This window comes from Ursus americanus, chromosome 15 (assembly GCF_024610735.1).
Source record: "Ursus americanus isolate L20-20 chromosome 15, mUrsAme1.1.p, whole genome shotgun sequence".
In the NCBI taxonomy this organism is placed as follows: Eukaryota; Metazoa; Chordata; class Mammalia; order Carnivora; family Ursidae; genus Ursus; species Ursus americanus.
In genome coordinates, this window is record NC_142141.1 from 64848851 (window position 1) to 64871499 (window position 22649).

At 48.3% G+C, this 22649-nt stretch overlaps 1 protein-coding gene across 9 annotated transcripts in view; it reads right to left on the minus strand.

Annotated features, from left to right (window-relative positions):
* Positions 1-22649, minus strand: part of PLEKHG4B (pleckstrin homology and RhoGEF domain containing G4B) — an 84073-nt gene that overhangs the window by 8015 nt on the left and 53409 nt on the right. For 5 of the 9 annotated variants that reach the window (XM_045808042.2, XM_045808041.2, XM_045808047.2 and 2 more), the window contains exons 8-16: positions 20848-20934; positions 12033-12149; positions 11673-11771; positions 10844-10986; positions 10213-10351; positions 6554-7323; positions 3852-4104; positions 2358-2753; positions 454-624 (exon numbers count right to left, since the gene is read on the minus strand). In XM_045808042.2, coding sequence (XP_045663998.2) covers positions 454-624; positions 2358-2753; positions 3852-4104; positions 6554-7323; positions 10213-10351; positions 10844-10986; positions 11673-11771; positions 12033-12149; positions 20848-20934 — 2175 coding nt within the window. The remainder of the gene's footprint in view (positions 1-453; positions 625-2357; positions 2754-3851; positions 4105-6553; positions 7324-10212; positions 10352-10843; positions 10987-11672; positions 11772-12032; positions 12150-20847; positions 20935-22649) is intronic. The other 4 variants (XM_045808044.2, XM_045808045.2, XM_045808043.2 and 1 more) reach the window with 4 other exon arrangements.

Below are 22649 nucleotides of genomic sequence, written 5' to 3' on the forward strand. Positions count from 1 at the left end.
TGGCTCCGTCTTGGAGCCTCGGTTTCCCCACTGGAGAAAGGGAGGCTGGACTGGAAGGTTCTATGGTGCCCTGGGGCTGTTGCACTGGACGGGGCCTCAGGACCCTCTCTGGTGTGCTCCTCTGTATTGGCAGGTAAGGGGTTACAGGTGTGGGCTCCTCCTGGGAGCTCAGAACCTCCGTAGGGTGAGGGCCACACCTGGAGACTGGCCCAGGGGAAGGCCACCTCCAGTGCTCGCCTTCCCCACAATCTGAAATGAAGTTACCAGGTGAGGGGACTGTTTTCCAGCCACCGAACCAGCACCAGTGGGACTATAAAGGACAAGTATCTCCTAGTAGCTTTCAAAGCTCAGACACTGGACCCCAGGAAACAGCAAATATCCCATGTCCCTGCTCGTACCCAGCAGACCAGGACCTGACACCCAGTGACGTCAGGTGCAAAGCAGGTGTGTTACCTTGAAGGACTGTTTGTACGTATAGGTGTCATAGCCCCCGTCCACCTTTTTGGTCTTGCTGAACAGGATGAGGTCTTCAAAGAGGAACACGTGCCTCAGAGACTTTCTCCTTCCACAGCACACGATAAACTCGTCCTGGCACCTCAGCTGCCCCTGCTCCTTCAGGTTCACCTGCAGACAAGCAAGCCTCCCTCAGGGACCCTTGGACCTGCCCTGACCCCACCCCGACCCCCCGGGGAGAGGAAGGGACTGGAGGTGGAATTGGTCACCAACAGCTAGTGACTCACTCAGTGACGCCTGTGTAAGGAAGCCTCCGTAAAACCCAAAGGACAGGGGTCGAGAGCTCCTGGGGGTGAACGTGTGCGGTGCCCTGGGGGGGGGTGCAGTGCCCCTCTCCACATACCTGGCCCTGTGCCTCTCTTCCATCTGGTTGTTCCCGAGTATTGCCCCTTAAAATAAACTGGTGATGGTAACTGAATGGTTTCTCTGGGTTCTGATGGTCACGACTGACATGTGCAGTGTGTGTCGGGGGCCGTCTGGTAGGACGGAGCCCTTCACCTGTGGGATCTTACCCTACGTCCAGGCAGATGGTATCAGGATTGAGTTGAGTTATAGGACAGCGAGCTGGTTTCTGAGAATTGCTCAGAGGTATGGGGAAAACCCACACACGGAGCTGGTGCAGAACTCTTAGGGCCGGGTAGGGCTCCCGCTCGTCTGCGTGGAAGTTAAGCTCTTCAATTTTACTTGACTTCCCACCTGAACGCCCTTGTGTCCCTTTTAATGGAAGCCCCCTTGTTGATGTGGTGCTAGTCTTAGTCCCAATGGGGCCAACAGGGAGTCAAGTGATGGATTCTGCACCTGAGCTGCCCCCTAACCCCCAGAAATCCATCCAAGCTCTAGTCTGGGCTACGTGGGAGGATGTGGCCTGCACGCCCTGGCCAGGCTACTGTTCCCTTTGTGGTGTGTATCCCAAACCACAGACACCGTTGCTAAGTCTCTCTCATGACCTTCCAGCCCAAGGACAGCCCTGTCCCGGGGGCTGCCTGAGAATGGTTGGTTCAATCCCAAATGACTTGGCTGGGCCTGATGAATGGAGGGATTCTGGGGGTGCCCACACTTGGGGTTCCCTGTGTCCTTCACAGCTGTCCATGGAGAACTATACTCCATGCCAGACTCCAGCGCTGCTGCTGGCCACAGCCACGGGTCTGCATTCTCTAGCTGAGCCAGGGGTCCCACCTTCAAGCCCAGGTGGGGTCAAAGGGCAGGGCATCGGCACATCCCCAGCCGTGCCCACACATAGGCCAGTTCACTTTGCAAGGCACCCGGGGTCAGTCAGTGGGAGAACAATCCATGTGGGGTGGTGGCCTGGGAGCCGTCGTGCATTGTGGCGGCCAGAAGGGCCCAGGCTCAGATCGCTGCTCATGAAACTCTTAATGCTGTTTTTAGCAGGGCATGCACATTTTCGTTTTGTACCCGGGAATTCTGTGGCTGTCCCTCCGGCTGTCAGAGACAAGGGGTTCTGCTGGAGAAAGGGCTCCTCTTCTGTCTATGCTGGTCCTGTCATGCCACCGTGTGCGGGGCATGGACACCGGGCCTCTGCACCCCAGCAGAGAAGCTGGCGGCACGGAATAAGCCAACTGTCGGTCTGCTCCAAGCCTGACAGCCAAGCTCAAGTTTTCATACATCCAGTTGTTTTAATGTAGCCCCAATGAGCAGATGGTTAGCCATTTAGAGCCTGGCACAGTTGCCTGAACATGAAGCCCCTCTCTACTGCCCTCATCCGGGGGCCCCTTGGGAGGTCGCAGGCTTCAGGACACTTCCCCAGAGGATAGCTCATGCACTCTGACCCCAGGCCTCATCTTTCCCGAACTCAGGAGAGCCCATCAGGGCCTCGGGGCACTTACGTCACAGCCTCGGACAGCGTCCATTGCCAACAGGTCATTTCCGTGGCGCAGCTGGAAGCGGACCACGTCTTCGGCGGCCCGAAGCTCGCCCAGCTCCTGCTCCCAGGCGGGGCAGCAGCCAGCCTCCCTGACCAGGTCCTGGAGGAGCAGCGCATACTTGCCCATGCGCTGCACGGGCTTCAGCAAGTAGGAGGCCAAGTCCATCTTGTCGCCCAGCTCCCGCTGCTTGTCCTGCAAGGGCCGGGGTGAGAGGGTCAGCATGGGCCACGGGGCTGGGCAGCGCGGCTCGCAGGGTGGGGGGATGACCTTGAAGAAGGCGTTGCCATGGCTGCAGAGCAGGGCGTCCGACTGGGGCTTGTTCTTGCTGTAGAGTGCATACATGCCAAACTGTTCCTCCTGCAAAAGGGGAGGGCACCGTGCACCTGAGTTTGGGGCCCAGGTCCGAGTCTGTGCCTCTGCCCCCACCCTGTGTGTGCAGTCCCCCCGCGGGCATGAGACAAGGAGGCTCCATGCTGCATTAAGACCATCTGGGCTTCCCAGCACGTGGGGACACGTCGGGTTGATGCCAGAGTTCTAGAATTGGTCTTTACAATACAGGATTTGGGGGAAGAGGCAGAGCCTGGCCTGGGAAGGGGCATGGAGAGTGTTTGCTCATTAACAGTCAAGAACCAAAGTTGTGTCAACATTTCAAATTTTCGCATTGTTGTCAATATAAAGCAACACAGAGTCCACCTTACGGCTAAAAGTACCTTCTTAGAAATAGCTGAAAAGATGCAACGTGGGATTTCTTTCATCCTTGGGCATTTCTGTTGTGGTAATCTACAGGTGATAATGCTAGGGCCAATGTCTCATCTGCCCACTGCCCAGATGCCACCGCATCCCCACTGCCTAGCACACTGCTCGGGAACCACTTGGTGAAAGCATTTTCTTTTCGGACTGAACTCAAAATTTTATTAAGACCCAGATAGGGAGATGTTCATATGCAGTTGAGAAGACCCTTATCAAGGAGAGAGCAGCCCTCCTCGAGTCAACGTGCACATTCCACGAGCTTCCGTCGAAACCCTGATGGGGCTGGCTGCATGCAGGAGGACCGCGAAGGGGACCGGGTGGGCTGGTGCAGGACGCAAACTGATCTGGGGAATTGCGTTGGGCCGACTACTCCAAGTGGTGAGGAGAGGGATGTGTGTGACCACGCAGGTGAACCCCCGTGTCATGCGGCTCTGGGGAGCCAAGGGCGCCTTCAGGCAGCACTGAGCCAAACACCCAGTGTGATCAGACCCACGGGCTTCTTGTCTATTTTGGGCGTCTGTTTATTGACGGGTCTGAGGTACTGTTAGGGACACATTTCCTAGGCCTGATCTGCTGTGACCCAAATCACCTGAAACGTGGCCTCACCAGACCCAGCCTCTTCGAGGGCACCCTGGGCTGATGTCACCTCCGCCTACCACATGGGAGTCTGCTGTGTGGACCCAGAGCCTGAGGGGGGGGACTCACGTGTCTCAGGAACCCGCGGCCCGCCGCCAAGGGGCAGTGCTGGCAGCGCTCCAGCTCCGCGAGGAAATGCTGGCGGTGGAAGTCATAGAGCTTCTCCAGGTTCCCAAAGACAACGCTGCGCTTCCCTCGAAGGTCCTGGGGCAGGTCCGTTCTTTCCATTTCCGGAAAGTAGTTGTCGATGACATACCCTAAGGACCTAACATACTCCCTCTCCGTGGAAAGCATCTCGGCCATTATGTGCTGCAGTCGGCTGCTGGAAGACAGAGAGGTGGGTGGACACTCAGGCCGGCGCGGGCCTCGCTCCGGGCCTCGCGCGACCCTTGGTCCGTGTTATTCCTGCTTCACACGGAGATAAGATGCTCTGCGAGCCCAGAGGAATATGCGTGATTAGACACGGACAGGAGACGCACAGTAAACAAGAACTTTGTGATTACGTGTCCTGTTGAGCAACGAGTCCTGTCGTGTGCGCTCTGTTACCCGAAGAAGCTCCTTTGACGTTAACGAGTAAGATGAGAAATACGGGGGAGGGACGCACACCAGAAAGAAACTGGCTGCATGAAACGTCTCTATACTATTGGTCACAGCCCTTTAGGATAAAAGATCCTTCCATAAAGTGAAAAAGAGACTCCCAGGACCGCTCACTCCAGCCCGGGTCTTGCGGTCTCTCGTCACCAGATGTCTTGATTCCGGCACCCGCTGCAGGGAGGGCTCAGGCAGCAGGAAGACTGAAACACTGCAAAGAAGGCTGTGCTGGGGATTTACAAGGAGACGGTTTTTGATGTGCACGGACCGCTAACCTACCAGAAGGTACTTCTGAAAACTCAGCTTTAGGTGGTCGAGACGTCTGGCCCAGAGACCGAGGAGAAGCAGCTGGAGCTGAAGAGGCAGAGCAGGGCCTCGGAGCCCAGGACGGCGCAGAGATGGGCAGCGGGGGGGCAGAGGGCTCCCTGGCTCCTGCTGGTGTGGCATCCAAGCCTGGGACCTGTCTCTGTCGCACAAGGCCCTTCCGGAGGCACCAAGAAGAGCCTGGCCTGCTGGCGATGTGGCTCTTCGCCCGTCCCATCTGATGGCATTCTGCCAGCAACGCTCCTCAATTACTCAATCCGGAGGATACTAATGGGGGCTCATAGACTTTTTTCTGCCATTACTTGTATTTACTTGTTTGTTTGTTTCTTTTTTTAAACTAGAAAACAATGAAAAGCAACCAATGATAGAAAATCCACCTGTGGTCAGAAAGGCTGCTGAATACAACCCATCTACAGCTCGAGAGTTGATCCTTTCCACACTCACATAACAGACCTTACAAATACCTATTGTTTCTGTGGAGACAGCACCTTCTGGCTAGTTGGGAGCCTGCAGCCCTTGCTGGCACAGGTGGCCTGGAGGTCCCCCAATAAACCCGAGGCCCCAGGACCCACAGCACCCCTCCTGTCGACATTTGCTGAAAACAGGCATCCTTAAATATTCAAAAACAAAAGTAGCATGGTCTGGGGATTTGGAAATTGACACACGAGGACACAATGGCTAGGAATGTCTGGAGAAATGACTGCTGGCCAAGTGACAGGGACTCCCTCTGGGCAACTGGCAGAAGGCCTGGGTTTCCACAGAAGACTGGGTTAGTTAAATGCTCTCTCCTCTGGGTCCTGGTGGCTGAGGAGGACGTGCTCCCTCTCTGGTGTGCTGTGGAGTCCTGCTACCAGACCCTGGGTTGGTGGGTCCATGGCCTGTGAAAGGTGGAAGGGGGGACCTGTCTCCGGGGGCAAAGGCAGGACAGCTTCCCAAACCTGCTCCCTCCAGACCGAGGATGCCCACTGCAGAGGACTGGGGGCTGCTGGCAAGCAGTGGTCCCCCATCCCTGTGGTCTGTGCCTCTGAAACTTTCAAGATCAGCTCAGGGGAGCAGGAGAGTGGCTCCTCCAGGAGCCTTCCCAGGGATTCCAACGCCCGGGGAAACCCACCCCGGTGCCACCAACCCTTCCTGTCCCAGCTCAGGCTTCGCCCTGAACAAGCTACACCACAGCTGCCTAGAACCTGAAACGTAAGGGCATTTCTCTGTGTGAGGAGGAAACGCGTCCACCCACCACGTGAGGGAAGAAAACGAGGGTGACGCCCCACCTGCCCCCGCCCCGCTCACTGTGAAGATGGACTGGCAGCCTGACGGCAGCCTGTGGTTCCAGGTGAGTGCGCTCCCTGTCATGAGGCCTGGACACAGTTCTTCCCCACTGTTCAATCCTAACAGTTGCTGAAGTCTATATTTTTACACACATTTTCTTAAAGATTAAACAAAGTCATAGAGACCTCTCCATTCGGGCAATGGAGAAACACACACACTTCTCACCTCAGTGCTGAGAGACTTTTTTTTTTTGGAAGTAATTTTTAAGTAACTTCTTCATATTCCAGGTGTGATTTGGTTATTGTGATTTTTCTGTAAATGGGCCTCAAGTGATGAGAGCTGGTTGTTTAACCATCAGAGCGGGGGAGCTAGGTACGTACAAGCCACGAAAAAGGAAGCAGTTTTCACTGACCATGCTGAGCACGGGGAGGTGAGTAACATCTGGTCTAAGATCAAACACAATGTGCTGCCCGGACAGGACCCGGTGGACCCGGAGGGATGTCTGGGGAGTTTCTACTCTGTGAAAGGCTCTGGGTCTCTGGTACCACACCAACTGCTAGGCCCAGAGGTTGGAGGGGGGCCCACCTCACCTTCCTGCTTGCCTCCTCCTGTCCTCCTCAGAGCGGTGGGTCCTGGAGGGAGAGGACAGACTCCGGTTCCGAGTGACCAGGGGGCTCTCAGCATGTGGCCTTGGTGGGGGCTTCTTCTCGGAGGCCATGGTGCTGGTCACCTCTAGGCCCCTGATGAAGACCCCGGTGTGGCCTGGCCAGTGGGCATCCCTGGGGCCACTGTCAAGCTGAGCAATCTCAAAGCTTCGTGTTTTCCTCATAATTTTCTTCAGGGGATGTTTCCTGGGGTGGGTGGTGGGTGTCTGGTTGGGCTCAGAGGAGTAGGTGGGGCTGTCATGTGGGGAAGGCACGCCTGGGGCCAGATGTTCACCCTCCTGCCTGCACAGAGAGGCTTGTCCAGGGAGGCCAGGCAGCAGGTGGGCTTGCTCCCCAGCGTGGCCCTCCGGGTCAGTGGGGGGCATCCAGGATGGCTCACAGTGCCTCCTCTCGGCCCCCCGGGCAAGCTCATGCTTCAGGGGTCTCTGGTCCAGAGGCGGGGAGCCAGGGTCTGGGCTAACCTCAGACAGGGCCTCTTGGAAGCAGAGTCGGGTCTGTGGGCTCTGCAGCCCTAAGGCGTGCCACTGACACAGCGCTCGCTGGCTGCCCAGGCCGGCCGCCACCGTGCTGGCCCCGGGGAAGCTCTGCGCAGTCAGCTCTGTGGCCTCCTGGTGACAGCTCTTCAGATACTCGGTGACCGGCTCCGGGCCCAGGTGCTCCAGGCACTCAGCGCACTGCTGCACCCCGCCATCCACCTGCGTGGCAAAGGAGGGCGGTGGTCAGGGCAGTGGAGGACTGTCACGGCCACCGCGGCCTTCGCACCCCACCGAATCTCATGCAGTTGACGAGCAGCTCAAGCGAACCTGGGTCGCAAACCTGGGTCATGCTCCTTCTGCTCTGCAGGTTCCCCCAGTCAAGGACCAGGGCGAGCCAGACGGCCAGAGCAAGAGGAAGACCCCTCCGCCCACGGAGGCAGCTGCCAGCCAGACTCGCCCCAAGGGCAGGCAGGAGGAGTTTGCGTCTGAGCCCAATGAGGTCCGACTCCTCCACAGCCCCAAGAACAGCAGGTGGGGTTGTCCCAGGGCCACGGGATGCCGGGCTGGACAGACTGTGAAATCAGTTAGTCTACACCTTTGCCTGGTGTGGGAGGCCATGACAGTGGGGCAGAGAGTCCCTACCCCTGCCCTGATGCTCTGGGTCCCCTTGAGAGGAGCTGTGCTGCTGGGGGCTCTGGGTGCCGTCGGTTTGCAGGCACATGCTATGCGCCAGCGACTGTCCTGGGGTCTCCAGCAACAAGTGCACTTTTACAGCAGAGCAGGAAACACAGAGAAGTTCACCTGTTCATTTTGCTTGTCCATTTGGGACAACGAATAAATTCCCCACACGGTGGCTGAGAGCCTGGGGCGCAGTGTCAGGGTGTGCTGGCCAGCTGTCCCAGGGCACGGCTCACTCAGGCCTGCAGGGACAGCGCTCACTAAATGTCCACATGCAGGGCCCCTGGAGAGCACTCCACGGAGTCTCCTACTGCTTCATTGAAGTCAGACAGGTGGGCCCATCCGGCCAGCGCTCCCCCCTTCTCTCGGCCTGGCTGGCCGGGTGCTCAGGTGCCTTCCGAAGTCCCAGATCGCTTCCTCTGTGCCCTGGGAGCTGTTCTCCTCAATCAGCTGCAGCCTCTTCTGACAAGACGGCTGTAGCCCAAGGAACAAAGTACCAGCACAAGCCCGGTGCTTACTCTGTTTTTCCATGTGTGTCTTCTGGTGTGGACACACCACCAGCCTGTCGCGGAAGGTCGAGAACCCCCGCCATTGCTGCTGCCTGTTCTCAAGACAGAGCAGCTCCAAGAGGCCAGCGATTTCTCTCCTCTTTCAAACACAATTTGATCTATGTAGGAAAAGAAGGCTTTATTTCTAAACGTGTGAAGGAGTCTGGTTCTATGATCGTGGGGGACAAAGGAAGCTGCAGACAGCACTTAGGGCTGGTTCGACTGGTTCCCGCAGCCTGCACACCAGTCCTGGTGCAAACACACTGCGTGTTCGCATAGATTGCACGTGGCTACACGGCAACGAAAGCCACACTGGGTTTTGAGATTTGTAACTGCCGTGTTTACCTATATGCCCCTTTCAGTCTGTGGATGGTTGAAGAGGGATGACCGCAAGTCTCCAGGGCTCAAGTGTGCAACTGGGCAGGCTGTTCGCAGGAGACGGAAATTAAGAACTTTCCATTTTGAAACTTGTTACTATGCTAAATACACCCCGGAAATATTGTTTGGGTGGTGGCACTAGGGTACTTGGGGGCTATCTGGGAGAGCTGGAGGGGCCGATGGCGGCCCTGCCTGCACCACATGGCTTCCCGTGGGGACATCACTCGTTCACGGTGAACACGGCAGGGGTCAGGACTTCGTTTTCTTGCAGGTTCTTGTTGGACGGCAATACCAGGGATGCCTGGTTGTGAGGGCCCAAGAAGGAGTTTTTAGTGAAGCAGTGATGGGCTGGCTCCACAGCCACGGAACTGCCCTTAGTGAACCCCGGGCACAGGCAGAGGAGAGCAGAGCACACTCTCTTTGTGGACAGAGCCAGAGAGAAAAATGTCAAATCACTAGCAGCCTGAGAGCCTCAGGGTAGAGGAGGAGGAAACGGTCAGCGGAGTGGAGACCTCTCAGGGGTGAAGTCCCGTTTCCAACCTCATGAAAAAAGTTCTGGTTCGTTTCAAGATGTAAATGGGAAAATTCCAACCACAAGAGTCTTAGGATGGGATACATTCGTCGTTCTGTGACCTTCAGGTAGAAAGGTCATTTCAATCATAAGCAAAGTTGAAGGACAATGACAAACTGGGGAAAATAGTTGCCACAGAACCAGAGACTCAGTGTGAGTAACACGCATACTAGTGAAACTTCTCGGCTGCCAAGTTGGCCAGTGTGGAGACGGCTGTTTGTTAGGGCGTAAATCCAACGACCCACAGACAGATGAAGGAAAAGTTCACCTGTAGCATAAAAACTCCGAACGCAGTGACGAGGGCTTTATTTTCTCGTCAGTGAGGAAGGGACGCTCTCAAGGCTGCGACTGAGACCCTCAACTAGGGAGGCTGCTTGCAGGCCCATTTGGCAAATGTGTAAAAACCTCAGGAATGGTGGGCCCTGACCCAGCCTTCCCGAGCCCAGGAACCTGTCCGAAGCAAACAATCACCAAGTGCGAAAGATGCAGGCGCCGCGATGTGTGCGAGAGTGAGAAACAGGAGAGCCGGGCACTGGGGCCAGAACCAAACGAACACGGGGAGGACGGGCCCCCACACCCCACGGTGCTTGCTGGCATCCTGGGGACCCAGGCTCGGCATGCCCTGACAGTGGCCATCCCCCAACCCCAACTGCCCCGAAGGGACACACAGGCCTCCAGCCACACTCGACCTTGCCCTACACTGACCGCTGGCTGTGCCTGGGATCCTGCTTCACATTCACTTCTATGGAAATAGTGGTTGATAAAAGCATAAAGATTTAACTAGAAATATATGCAAGCTTTTGAAAAGGTTTTATACACATATGTATACGGAGAAAAGTCTGGATTATAACATACTACATATTGACGGTAGTTATTTCAGGAGTAGAGTTTCAAAACATTTTCCTCTTTGGCTTCTCTGCCTAGAGTACTTACGTGGCCTTGTCCCTCCTGGAGCGTCCTCACTTCCCGAAGTCCCTCCAGCTCCTGCAGACACCTGTTGGAGGCAAGGACAAGCCGATGGACCTCTTCGTCCACTTGGTCGTACAGCCTGGAGGTGACCTCGATGGCATCCCTGGAAGAGAAAGTGTCAGAAAGCCAAATCCTGACCACTAGCTGTTCATAGGCAATCACCCAAGGGATATGCTGTTGGTGGTAACCTAGGTAAAAGGCACAGCTGCACTCTTTGCACCCCTTCCATCTGACACAAACAGAGTGCTCCACGGAGGTCCCAGCCAGCGCAGGAACAGGAACCTGCCCGGAGCCACGGGTGCAGGTGCCTCACAGGTAGAAGGGAAAAGGGAGTGGGTGGGCACGGCACCCCAAGACAGAATGAGGCAGCGAAACATTCGGTTGGGACCTCTGCTGAATCCCATTATGATGAGTTTCGCCTTCCACTTGAGCATTCCAAGGGATCTGCTGCTTTTTTGGGAGGATACAAATGTAGATAGGCTCTGGTCCAAGGTGTGCCCATCAGAAAAAACAGAGGTTTGGACCCCTGGGAGATGCTGCACGTGACAGAAACGGGCATCACCCCCGGGATGGGCTGCCCCAGCATGACACTCACCGGCAGTCTTGGCTGGTACCAAGCTGCTCCCTCCTCAGCTGTGCCAGCATGGTGCCCCCTTCCAGCCGGAGGGCGACCAGCAGTGCGTCTTCCAGCACAAACCTCATCGTTGCTTTATGCTTGCCGATTAAGTCTGTGACCTCCTGCATGGAGTGGGAGAAGCATGCATAGAACCCTCTCCTCCACGGGGAGTGTTAGGTGAGACCTGAATTCCTGTGTTTACCAATCCAGCTGAAAGCAGGGCAGGGTGGTCAAACCCACACTTGACACCTGACCCAGCAGGGAGGTAGTGGAGTCCCGGATGCTCTCACCCAAGGGATGGGTGAGACTAAGGGAGGAAAAAGGAGGAAGTTTAAAACTTGGCAGCAGAAAGAGAGCCTGGCATTTGGACAGGGATGTGTGGACCTTGCCCACATACCCTGTAAACCCAAAGGTGTCTCCAGCCCCAGCTCTCTAGGCTGCTGATTTTCCTCCAGCCAGTCCACCTCTGTGTCCCAACAGTAATTAATTACTCAGGCCTCGGTGGCACACAACAAATGCAGTGGTATTTCTATTATTATTATTATTATTATTATTATTATTATTATTATTATTTTGTCATGGGGGAACAAGTGGTCTTTTGGAAGTCCTTTGGTAATTGAAAGGGATTTACAAGTCAAAAATGGTTTGAAAATCTCTGCTGTGGATGACAGATTTGGCTAAACCTCTATGTTCCCAACTACCTATCTATGAAATGAAATGAAATGAAATGAAATGAAATAAAATAAAATTAAATTAAATTAAAAAATAAATTAAATAAAATAATAAAATAAAATACAGGAGAACCTACCTGTGCTGTGCTTAGAGTCCTGGGGGTATTCAGGGAGTGGACTGAATTTTGTAGGAAAACAATGGCATCCTTGCAATTTGTGGTGAAGGGCTCCAGCTTCTATCATGGTGGGAGAGGTAGGAGATGACAGACACACTGTTAGCGTCCATAGAAACGCCGGGGAGCAGCACCCTCCCTGCCCAGAGCTGGACTTCAGCGGTACTCCCAAGCCTGCCACAGTGTGGCTCTCCAACAGCCTGTGAATGGCAGCTGTGATGGGCACGGCACTTGGGGTAGAGACAGCTGTTTCAGGTGTGAGTAGAAACATCTGCATAAGGACAAGTCCCAGGACACTGGCAAGTGCAGCGGCTGTAACCTTACCCTACGGAAGGAGATCCAGTCACTGTGGCTATAGGGAAAGGAGCCATCGAGGTCTGCGGTCAGCTGCGAGCTGTCAACAAGCTTGTGCAAGGCCTTCAGGGAGCCTACCACCTCACACTGCCAAGGAGAAGCATTCACTGGTTACGGCCACAGATGCATCCATCAGAAAGACTACTGTGATGGCTCACTCTGGGGAGAACTACCACCGAGAGGGTTGAGAGGCAGGTTTAGGGTCCAGTGGCCCTGCCTGGCTGGTGGCATTAATGGGCTGAATGTGGTTGGGTACAGGAATGAAGGTGGGGAGAAAGGAAAGGAAAAGGTAGCAAAGAGAAATGACAGAAAGCTTCCAAATAAGACCAAAAAAAAAAAAAAAAGGAAAAATTGAAAAGGAAGAGAAGGCAAGATGATAGGGGAGGAAGGGAAGGAGAAGAATGAATCAAGGATGTGCTACTCTGAGATGGCAGAGTTGGCCCTTCCTAGACAACTTGAGACGAGGAACCACCTGAAAGCGCCAGAGGGCAAACATGGTCAGACTCATTGAGGAGGGCCACTGAAACATGGAAGAAGGGAGCAGCATGGAATGAGCTCCTCATTTGTATGGCTCTGACCTGACAGCTGGATGCCAACACAGGGAGACTGGATTGAGAGGCTCTGATAGAAAACAGGCATCTTTCTGGCCTGAAGAACAAGAAAATAGAGCTGAGCTGGACTGTGGATACACAAGAGAGAAAGCCAGGGAAAGGGAGCTCCAATTGTGTGTAACTGCCCAGGACTCTGGCTGACCCTGAACCATGTATGCATGGGGAAGATTCTGGGTAGCTAAAGGCAAAAAGAACTGAACTAGACCTATGCAGGGGAGAGTTTTCAGTTTGAGTCCAACCATGTTAAATGCATTTCAAAACACTCCACTGTGGAGCTTTATTACAGAATCCAGAGTCAGCATATTCAACATTATTCAACAGAATATTCACGTGTCCAGAATACAGTCCAAAATTACTTAACACATGAAGAATCAGGAAAATGTGACTCATTCTCAAGGGAAATGACAGTCAACAGAGGTCAATCCAGAAAACACCTGCATGTCGGAATTATTAGACAGGGACTTTAAAGCAGTGGTCATAACTACGCTCAATGATATAAAGGAAAAATGCTTGCAATTACTGAGAGAATAGGAAATCTTAGAGACACAGAAAATACATGTTTAAAATCACTGGATATTTTATAGTTGAAAAATACAATATCTGAACTAAAAAAATGTCACTAGATGGGCTTAATAGCTGAATGGAGATGAATAGAGTATGGAGTTAGTAACTTTGAAGATAGAGGAACAGAAACAATCTGATCTGAAGAAGAGAGAGAAAATAAGTGGGAAAAAAAATGATTCTCAAAGACCTATGGGGCAAGATCGCTTGGGGAGGAGTTAAGATGGTGAAGTAGTGGGACGACCTTATGCTTGCCTCATCCCTCGAACACAGCTAGATAATTATCAAATCATTTTGAACACCCAGGATATCACTTTGAGGACTGAGAGAACAAACTACACAACTAGCGGGAGAGAAGAGGCCACATTGTGAAAGGTAGGAGGTACAGAGACACGTGATCTGGGGGAGAAAAGAATTGTGGGGACTGCAGAGGAGAGACAGCCCTGATCACAGAGAGAGAAGTGAAAGAAAGAAAGAAAGCAGCACACAGGGAACTGCACAAGAAAAACACTTCCCCAAAACCACTGACTGGAAAAATGAGAGGGGCTGATTATTGCAAATTTTTACACACAGTGGAGCTGAAAGTCTGAAGTTTTAGACATCTGCACCATTGCCAGGGTCAAGCCTTGTGGACATAGTGGTCCTCCTGTGCAGAAGGGGGGCAGAGGCCCAGGAGCAGACAGCACGATCCCCTGGGTTACACTGGGAGAGACAGTTCCCCTTCTTGGAGTGCATTTGGGAGAGGCGGCACTGCCTCTCCAGGGACAAAAGAGCCTGTGGGCACCACAGAGCTGCCCCATTCATTAGCATAGAACAGAAACGCCTGCTGAGGGCAGCTAAACTGGATGCCAGCTCTTTGCTACACTTTACCAAAAAATCCAAGCTCTTGTGCAGTTATGCAACTGCTTTTCTGGGACAAAAGTCACTAGCCACAGCATGGCAAGACCCTTCCCCAGAGTACCCGCTTGGTTCTGCACCGTGCCAGGTCCCTAAAATTTGGAGTTTTGAAACCCAGCTGCACACCTGCGAAAAAACACGGGAGCACTGCACGACTGAGCAGGCAGACAGCTCTGACATAGGGTGAAGGCAGGAATCTGATGGGAGCCTGCGACACAAGAGGAGAGATTGTTTACTCTTCTGTGAGGGCATCCTGAACAGCAGGGGGTGCAAACTCCCCTCTCTGGGGAAGAGAGAGGGCCGACGCTACTTTTTACCCCTCCCATTAGCATGGACAGACTTTAGCAAGTGGCATAGTGCACACAGCGGAGGCTTGAGCTGCTTATACCAAGCACCGCTCTCCTGTGCTCTGCAGGTGCCTTTTTAATTACAGTAAGAATGATTGAGAGCCAGAGCAGCAGTGGGCCCCTCCCTCCCCCAGAGACTAGCACAAATCCCTTGCATGCACCAGGTCTTCTGCTCAGAGTGCTGCAAAGCTTCAGCTCTAGTGGAAACAGGACTAGCACAGGCTTTCCTAACTCACAAAAGACAGAGCCCTAGACAAAATGCAAGATGGAGGAATTCATCCCAAAAGAAAGAATGAGAAGAGATCACTGCTAGGGAACTAATCAAAATAGATACAAGTAATATGCCTGAACCAGAATTTAAAACAACAATCGTAAGGATACTAGCTGGGCTTGACAAAAGCATAGAAGAAAACAGAGAAACCCTGGCTACAGAGATAAAAGACCTAAAAACTACTCAGGCTGAAATAAAAAATGCTATAACTTAGATGCAAAACCAACTGGATGTAATGACCACAAGAATGGAAGAACAGAGGCATGAATAAGTGATATAGAAGATAAGATTATGGAAAATAATGAAGCTGAAAAGAAGAGGGAAAGAAAAATATTGGATCACGAATATAGACTTAGGGAAATCAGTGACTCCATAACATTCATATCATAGGAGTCCCAGAAGAAGAGAGGGAAAAAGAGACAGAAGGTTTATTTGAGCAAGTTATAGCTAAAAACTTCCCTTATCTGGGGAAGGAAAGAGACATCCAAATCCAGGAGGCCCAGAAAACACCCATCAAAATCAACAAAAGCTGGCCAATACCAAGAGATATTATAGTAAAATTTGCAAAATACAGAGATAAGGAAAGGAAAGAATCCTGAGAGCAGCAAGAGAAAGGAAATCCCTAACTTACAAGGGAAGACAAATCAGGTTAGCAGCAGATCTATCCAAAGAAACCTAGCAGGCCAGAAGAAAGTGGCATGATATATTAAACATGCTGAATGGGAAAGATCTGCAGCCAAGAATACTTTATCCAGCAAGGCTGTCATTCAGAATAGAAGGCGAGATAAAAAATTTCCCAGGCAAACAAAAACTAAAGGAGTTCATGATCGCTAAACCAGACCTGCAAGAAATATTAAAGGGGACTCTTTGAATGGGAAGGACCAAAAGCAACAAAGACTAGAAAGGAAAGAGAACATCTCCAGAAACAACAACTTTACAAGTAATACAATGGCACTAAATTCCTATCAATAATCAATCAATAACACACTCTGAATGTAAATGGACTAAATGCTCCAATCAAAAGATGTAGGGTAAAAGAATGGATTAAACAAACAAACAAACAAATAAACAAACAAAACCAAGACTCATCTATATGTTGCCTACAAGAGACTCATTTTAGACCTAAAGACATCTCCAGATTGAAAGTGAGGGGGTGGAGAACAATCCAGGATGCTAATGGATGTCAAAAGAAAGCCAGAGCAGCCATACTTGTATCAGACAAACTAGATTTTAAACCAAAGACTGTAACAAGAGATGAAGAAGGCACTATATCATAATAAAAGGGACAATTCAATCAGAAGATCAGAAGATCCAAAAACTGTAAATACTAACTTGGAAGCACCCAAATATATACAGCAGTTAACAATGAACATAAAGGAATTCACTGATAATAATCCAATAATAGGGGATTTTAGTACCCCACTTACAGCAACAGATAGATCATCTAAGCAGAAAATCACCAAGGAAACAATGGCTTTGAATGACACACTGAACCAGATGGACTTGACAGATATATTTAGGACATTTCATCCTAAAGTGGCAGAATACACATTCTTCTTGAGTATTCATGGAATATTCTCCAAAATAGATCACATCCTGGGTCGCAAATCAGGCCTCAATAAGTACAAAAAGATCGAGATCACACCATGTGTATTTTCTGACCACAACACTATGAAACTTAAAGTTAATCACAAGAAAAAATCTGGAAAGACCACAAATACATGGAGGTTAAAGAATAGTCTACTAAGCAATGAATGGGTAAACCAGGAAATCAAAGAAGAAATTAAGAAATACATGGAAACAGATGAAAATGAAAACATGATGGTCCAAAACCTTTGGGATGCAGCAAAAGTGGTTCTAAGAGGGAATTATATAGCAATACAGGCCCTCCTCAAGAAGCAAGAAAATCTCAAATACATAACCTAACCTTGCACCTGAAAGATCTAGAAAAGGAACAACAAGTGAAGCCTAAAGCCAGCAGAGAAGGTTAATGACAAAGAATCAAGCAAAAATAAGTGATACAGAAACAAACAAAACAGTAAAACTGATCAATGAGACCAGGAGCTGATTCTTTGAAAAAATTGATAAAATCGATAAGTCCCTAGTCAGACTCATCAAAGAGAGAGAGAGCGAGAGAAGAACCCCAAAAATAAAAGCACAAAGGGAGAGGGGAAATAACAACAAACCCCACAGAAATAAAAACAATTATAAGAGAATATTATGAAAAACTATATGCCAACAAATTAACAGCCTAGAAGAAATGGATACATTCCTAAAAACCTACCAAACCTATGAAAACTGAAACAAGAAGAAATAGAAAATTTGAAAAGACCCATAACCAGCAAAGAAATTGAATCAGTAACAAAGACCTCCCAACAAACAAAAGTCCAGGACCAGATGGCTACACAGGTGAATTCTATCAAACATTTAAAGAAGAGTTAATACCTATTCTTTTCAAACTATTTCAAAAAATTAAAAAAGGACAACCTCCATTCTGTGAGGCCAGTATCACCCTGATACTGAAACCAGATAAAGAAACCACTAAAAAAGAGAACTATAGGCCAATATCCCTGATGAACATGGATGCAATAATTCTCAACAAAATACTAGTGAATTGTACCCAACAATACATTAAAAAAAAATCATTCACTATGATCAAGTGGGATTTGTTCAATATTAAGGATGGTTCAATATTTGCAAATCCATCAGCATGAGATAGCACATCAATAAGAGAAAGGATAAGAACCATGTGATCGGGGCGCCTGGGTGGTGCAGTTGTTAAGCATCTCCCTTCGGCTCAGGGCGTGATCCCGGCGTTCTGGGATCGAGCCCCATATCAGGCTCCTCCGCTATGAGCCTGCTTCTTCCTCTCCCACTCCCCCTGCTTGTGTTCCCTCTCTTGCTGGCTGTCTCTATCTCTGTCGAATAAATAAATAAAATCTTAAAAAAAAAAAAAAGAACCATGTGATCATTTCAATAGAAGCAGAAAAAGCATCTGACAAAGTACAACATCCATTCATGATAAAACCCTCAACAAAGTACCTTTAGAAGGAACATACCTCAACATAATAAAGGCCATATATGAAAAACCCACAGGAAACATCATTCTCAATGGGGAAAAACTGAGCTTTTCTTCTACAGTGAGGAATAAGAGAGGGATGTCCACTCTCACCACTGTTATTCAACAGTGTACTGGAAGTCCTAGCCACAGCAGTCAGATCACAAAAAGTAATAAAAGGCACCCAAATCAGCAAGGAAGGAGTCAAACTCTATTTGCAGATAACATGATACTCTATATAGAAAACTCAAAAGACTCCACCAAAAAACCACTAGAACTGATACACAAATTCAGTAAAGTCACAGGATACTAAATCCATGCACAGAAACCCTGTTGCATTTCTACACACAAATAATGAAGCAGCACAAAGGGAAATTAAGGAATCAATCCCATTTACAATTGCATCAAAAACAATAAGACACTTAGGGATAAACCTAACCAAAGAGGTGAAAGACCTATACATGGAAAACTATAAAACACAGATGAAAGAAATTAAGATGACATGAAGAAATGGAAAGACATTCCATGCTCATGGATTTAAAAAACAAATATCATTAAAATGTCCATACTATGCAAAGCAATCTACACATTTAATGCAATCCCTATCAAAATACCACCAGCATTCTTCACGGAAATAGAACCACCAGTCCTAAAATTTGTATGGAACCACAAAAGATCCTGAATAGCCAAAGCACCTTGAAAAAGAAAAGCAAAGCTGGAGGCATCATAATTCTGGACTTGAGTTATATTACAAAGCTGTAGTAATCAAAACAGTATGGTACTGGCACAAAAATGGACACATGGGATCAATGGAACGGAATAGAAAACCCAGAAATGGAACCACAACTATAAGGTCAACTAATTTTCCACAAAGCAGGAAAGAATATCCATTGGAAAAAAGACAGTCTATTCAACAAATGGTGTTGGGAAAACTGGACAGCAACATGCAGAAGAATGAAACTGGGCCACTTTCTTATACTATACACAAAAATAAATTTAAAATGGATAAAAGACCTAAATGTGAGAACTGAAACCATAAAAATCCTAGAAGAGAGCACAGGCAGTGATTTCTCTGACATCTGCCAACACAACCTGTTTCTAGAGAGGTCTCCTGAGGCAAAGGAAACAAAACCAAAAATAAATTATTGGGACTTCATAAAAATAAAAAGCTTCTGTACAGTAAAGGAAACAACCAACAAAACTGAAAGGCAACTTAGAGAGTAGAAGAAGATATTTGCAAATGACATCTCTGATTAAAGTGTTAGTATCCAAAATATATAAAGAACTTATAAAACTCAATACCCAAAAAACCCAAATAATCTAACTGAAAAATAGGCAGAAGTTACAAACAGACATTTTCCCAAAGAAGATGTCCAGATGGCCAACAGACACATGAAGAGATGCTCGACATCACCTATCATCAGGGAAATACAAATGAAAACCACAATAAGATATCACCTCCCACCTGTCAGAATGGCTAAAGTCAATAACACAAGAAATAACAGGTGTTGGCAAGTATGTAGAGAAAGGGAACCCTCTTACACTGTCGGTGGGAGCGCAGCCACTCTGGAGAACAGTATGGAGGTTCTTCAAGACGTTAAAAATAGAGCTACCCTACGACCCAGCAATCGCACTACTGGGTATTTACTCAAAGGATACAAAAATACTAATTCAAAGGGATACATGCACCCCGATGTTTATAGCAGCATTATCAACAATAGCCAAACTATGGAAAGAGCCCAAATGTCCACCAACTGCTGAATGGATAAAGAAGATGTGGTCCATATACACAACGTTCACTCATAAGAAACAAAACAGATGAACATAGGGCAAGTGGGAAAAAAATAGAGACAGGGAGCCAAACCATAGGAGACTCTTAACAATAGAGAACACACTGAGGGTTGATGGAGGGAGGTGGGGGGGGGGGAATGGGCCAGGTGGGGGATGGGCATTAAGGAGGGCACTTGTTATAACGAGCACTGGGTGTTGTATGTAAGTGATGAATCACTAAATTCTACTCCTGAAATCAATATTGCAGTGTATGTTAACTAAGTAGAACTTAAATAAAAATTTGGAAAAAATGAAAACAAAAATAAATAAAATTAGATTGTGGGAACAGTTGCACAATTCCATGTATATACTAAAGATCACTGATGAGGTTTGATAAATGATTTGTATGGGACATGAATTATAGCTCAGTAAAGTTGTTTTTGAAAAGAAAGAAAGAGAAAGAAAACTTCTAGACTATCACTTCTTAAAACTCCAAAAAGTAAAAGTACAATAAAGAGTGAAAAACAAAAAAAGACCTCTGGGGCAATATCAGTGTGTGTAATTGAAATCCTAGGATGAGGGGAGAGAATGAGGCAGAAAAAAACATTTCAAGAAATAATGAATGAAAATTTCCTAAATCTGGTGATAGACATAAATTTGAAAATTCAAGTTCAGCCCAACCTGAGAGGATAAAGATGAAGAAACCATGCCCAGTACATTATAGTCAGTTTGCTGCAAAGAAAGAGAAAATCCTGGAAGTAACCAAAGGAAAGTGACACATTTTCTATATATGAACAATTATTTGAATTATAAAAAACTTTTCATCAGAACTATGGAGGCAAAACCATTTTGCAGGAAAAAAAAAAAGGAAAGAAACTATGGAGGCCAGTAGACATCAGAACAACACCTTCAAAGTCCTGGGAAAACAAACGAAAACCTGCTGTAAGGCAGAATTCTGTATCCAGCAAAAACCCTTCAGGAATGAAGGCGACATAAAGAGATGTTAGATAAAAGAGAAAGAAGCAAGAAGAGAAGAGAAAACAAATGAGGTAGAGAAGAAAAATTAGATTTTTAAAAGTTTTCTGATATTATGCTCTTTAGGGCCCTGCAAAAGCTTAAGGGATGGGTGATGGGTTTTCAGGCTCTAATATGGATGCAGCCAGAATTCACATAAAGTTTTTGGTATGTCTTATCTCATCTACACGTTCTAACATTTAATTTTATGCATCACCCAGAGTCATGTCTAACCCCGAGGGTCTAAAACCATTACCTGAATTGTTCCATCCTTGTCAGGCCTAAATCCTGATTCTTTATTCACCAACATCACAATACTATGAATTATGGAAGGAGATGCGTTCTGAAATAAGAAGAAATACTGATTAGCTTTGTAATTTTTAACTTCATTGACTTAATAGAATTGTCTAACTAAGAGGGGTGCTACTTCTGCTTTGATATTTTCCCCAAGTACCTAGAATACGTAAAATATACTGTCTTTGCTCTAAATGGACATTATTTGACCTTATAAATTTTTAATGTAAACAAGTTTATTGGTTATAATTTACATACAATAAAATCCACCCTTTTAAATATAGAGTTCTCTAAATTTTGACAGAACTTATAGTCATGGAACCACCATCACAGTCAAGATAAATACAACAGTTCAGCATGCCCCCAATTTCCTCATGCGCCTTTGCCAAGCCCACCAGCCTCTGGCACCGCATCTGTGTCCTTAAGTCTGCCTTTTTCAGGTATCGTACACACGGACTCACACAGTACTGGCTTCTTTCACTCAGCCCAGGGCATCTGCAATTCGTCCATGCGATGGGGGTTCATAGCTCACTCCTTCCCACCGCGGAGGAGAATTCCCCTGCACACAGGCATTACAGCTCATCACCACTCACCAGCTAGAGGACGTCCGGTTGTTTCCAGCTTGTGGCAACCATAAACAAAGCCACTAGAAACTCTGTGTGAACGCAAGTTTTCACTTCTCTTGCGTAAATATCTAGCAGTAGGATTGCTGGGTCCTATGGTAAGTGCATCCTAACTTCTGAAGAAACTGGAGTGGTTGTGCCATTTTGCATATCCACAAGCAATACCAAGCCCTTGCTTCTGTCAAGTTTTGCTGGGTTTTCTCCTTTTGGGTACAAGTTGTATTTCTCCAGTGATTCCTGATGTTGAACATATGTTTATGTGCTTCTCTACCATTCGTATATCTTCTTTGGTCAAGTGTGTTCAAATCTTTGCCCGTATTTCATTGGGCTGTTTGTCTTGTTGCTGAGTTTGGGATTTTGTATATCCCAGATTTTGTATATCATCAGATCTGTGTTTTGCACACAGTTTTCTCCCAACTTATGGCTTGTATTTTTATTTTAGTGACAGTGGCTTTTGAGGAAGTTTTCAGTTTTGATGAAGCCCACCTTATCATGGCTTTCGTTTATGGATCATGGTGTTGGTGTCGTAGCTAAGAAATCTTCGCCTGATCAAGGTCATGAAGATTTTCCCGCTTCCTTCTGGTGGTTTTGCAGCCTCAGTTTGTGCAGACAGGTCTGGGACCCACTTGTAATTTTGTATATAGTATGAGGTATGTGTTCCCAATTTGGGTTCCAACCCTGCTGTTGTTGTTGTTTTTGACATGTTTTATGACTTTAAACTAACCTCCTTGATTTCTGTTTTCTAGACTACATTGAAGCCAGATCATTCAGCAATAAAACTATTTTATTTACATAGTGCTTGCTTCTTCACTCATATTTTCTAAAGCTTCACTTTTTAAGTTTCTTATAGTGATAAACAGGTTTTAGGCTCTTTGTAATTCCCAATATTGATCCCCTATTTTGACTGGATAGGCCTCAGAAATAACTTTGGGGCGCCTGGGTGGCACAGCGGTTAAGCGTCTGCCTTCGGCTCAGGGCGTGATCCCGGCGTTATGGGATCGAGCCCCACATCAGGCTCCTCCGCTGGGAGCCTGCTTCTTCCTCTCCCACTCCCCCTGCTGTGTTCCCTCTCTCGCTGGCTGTCTCTATCTCTGTCGAATAAACAAATAAAATCTTTAAAAAATAACTGATACTTTATTTG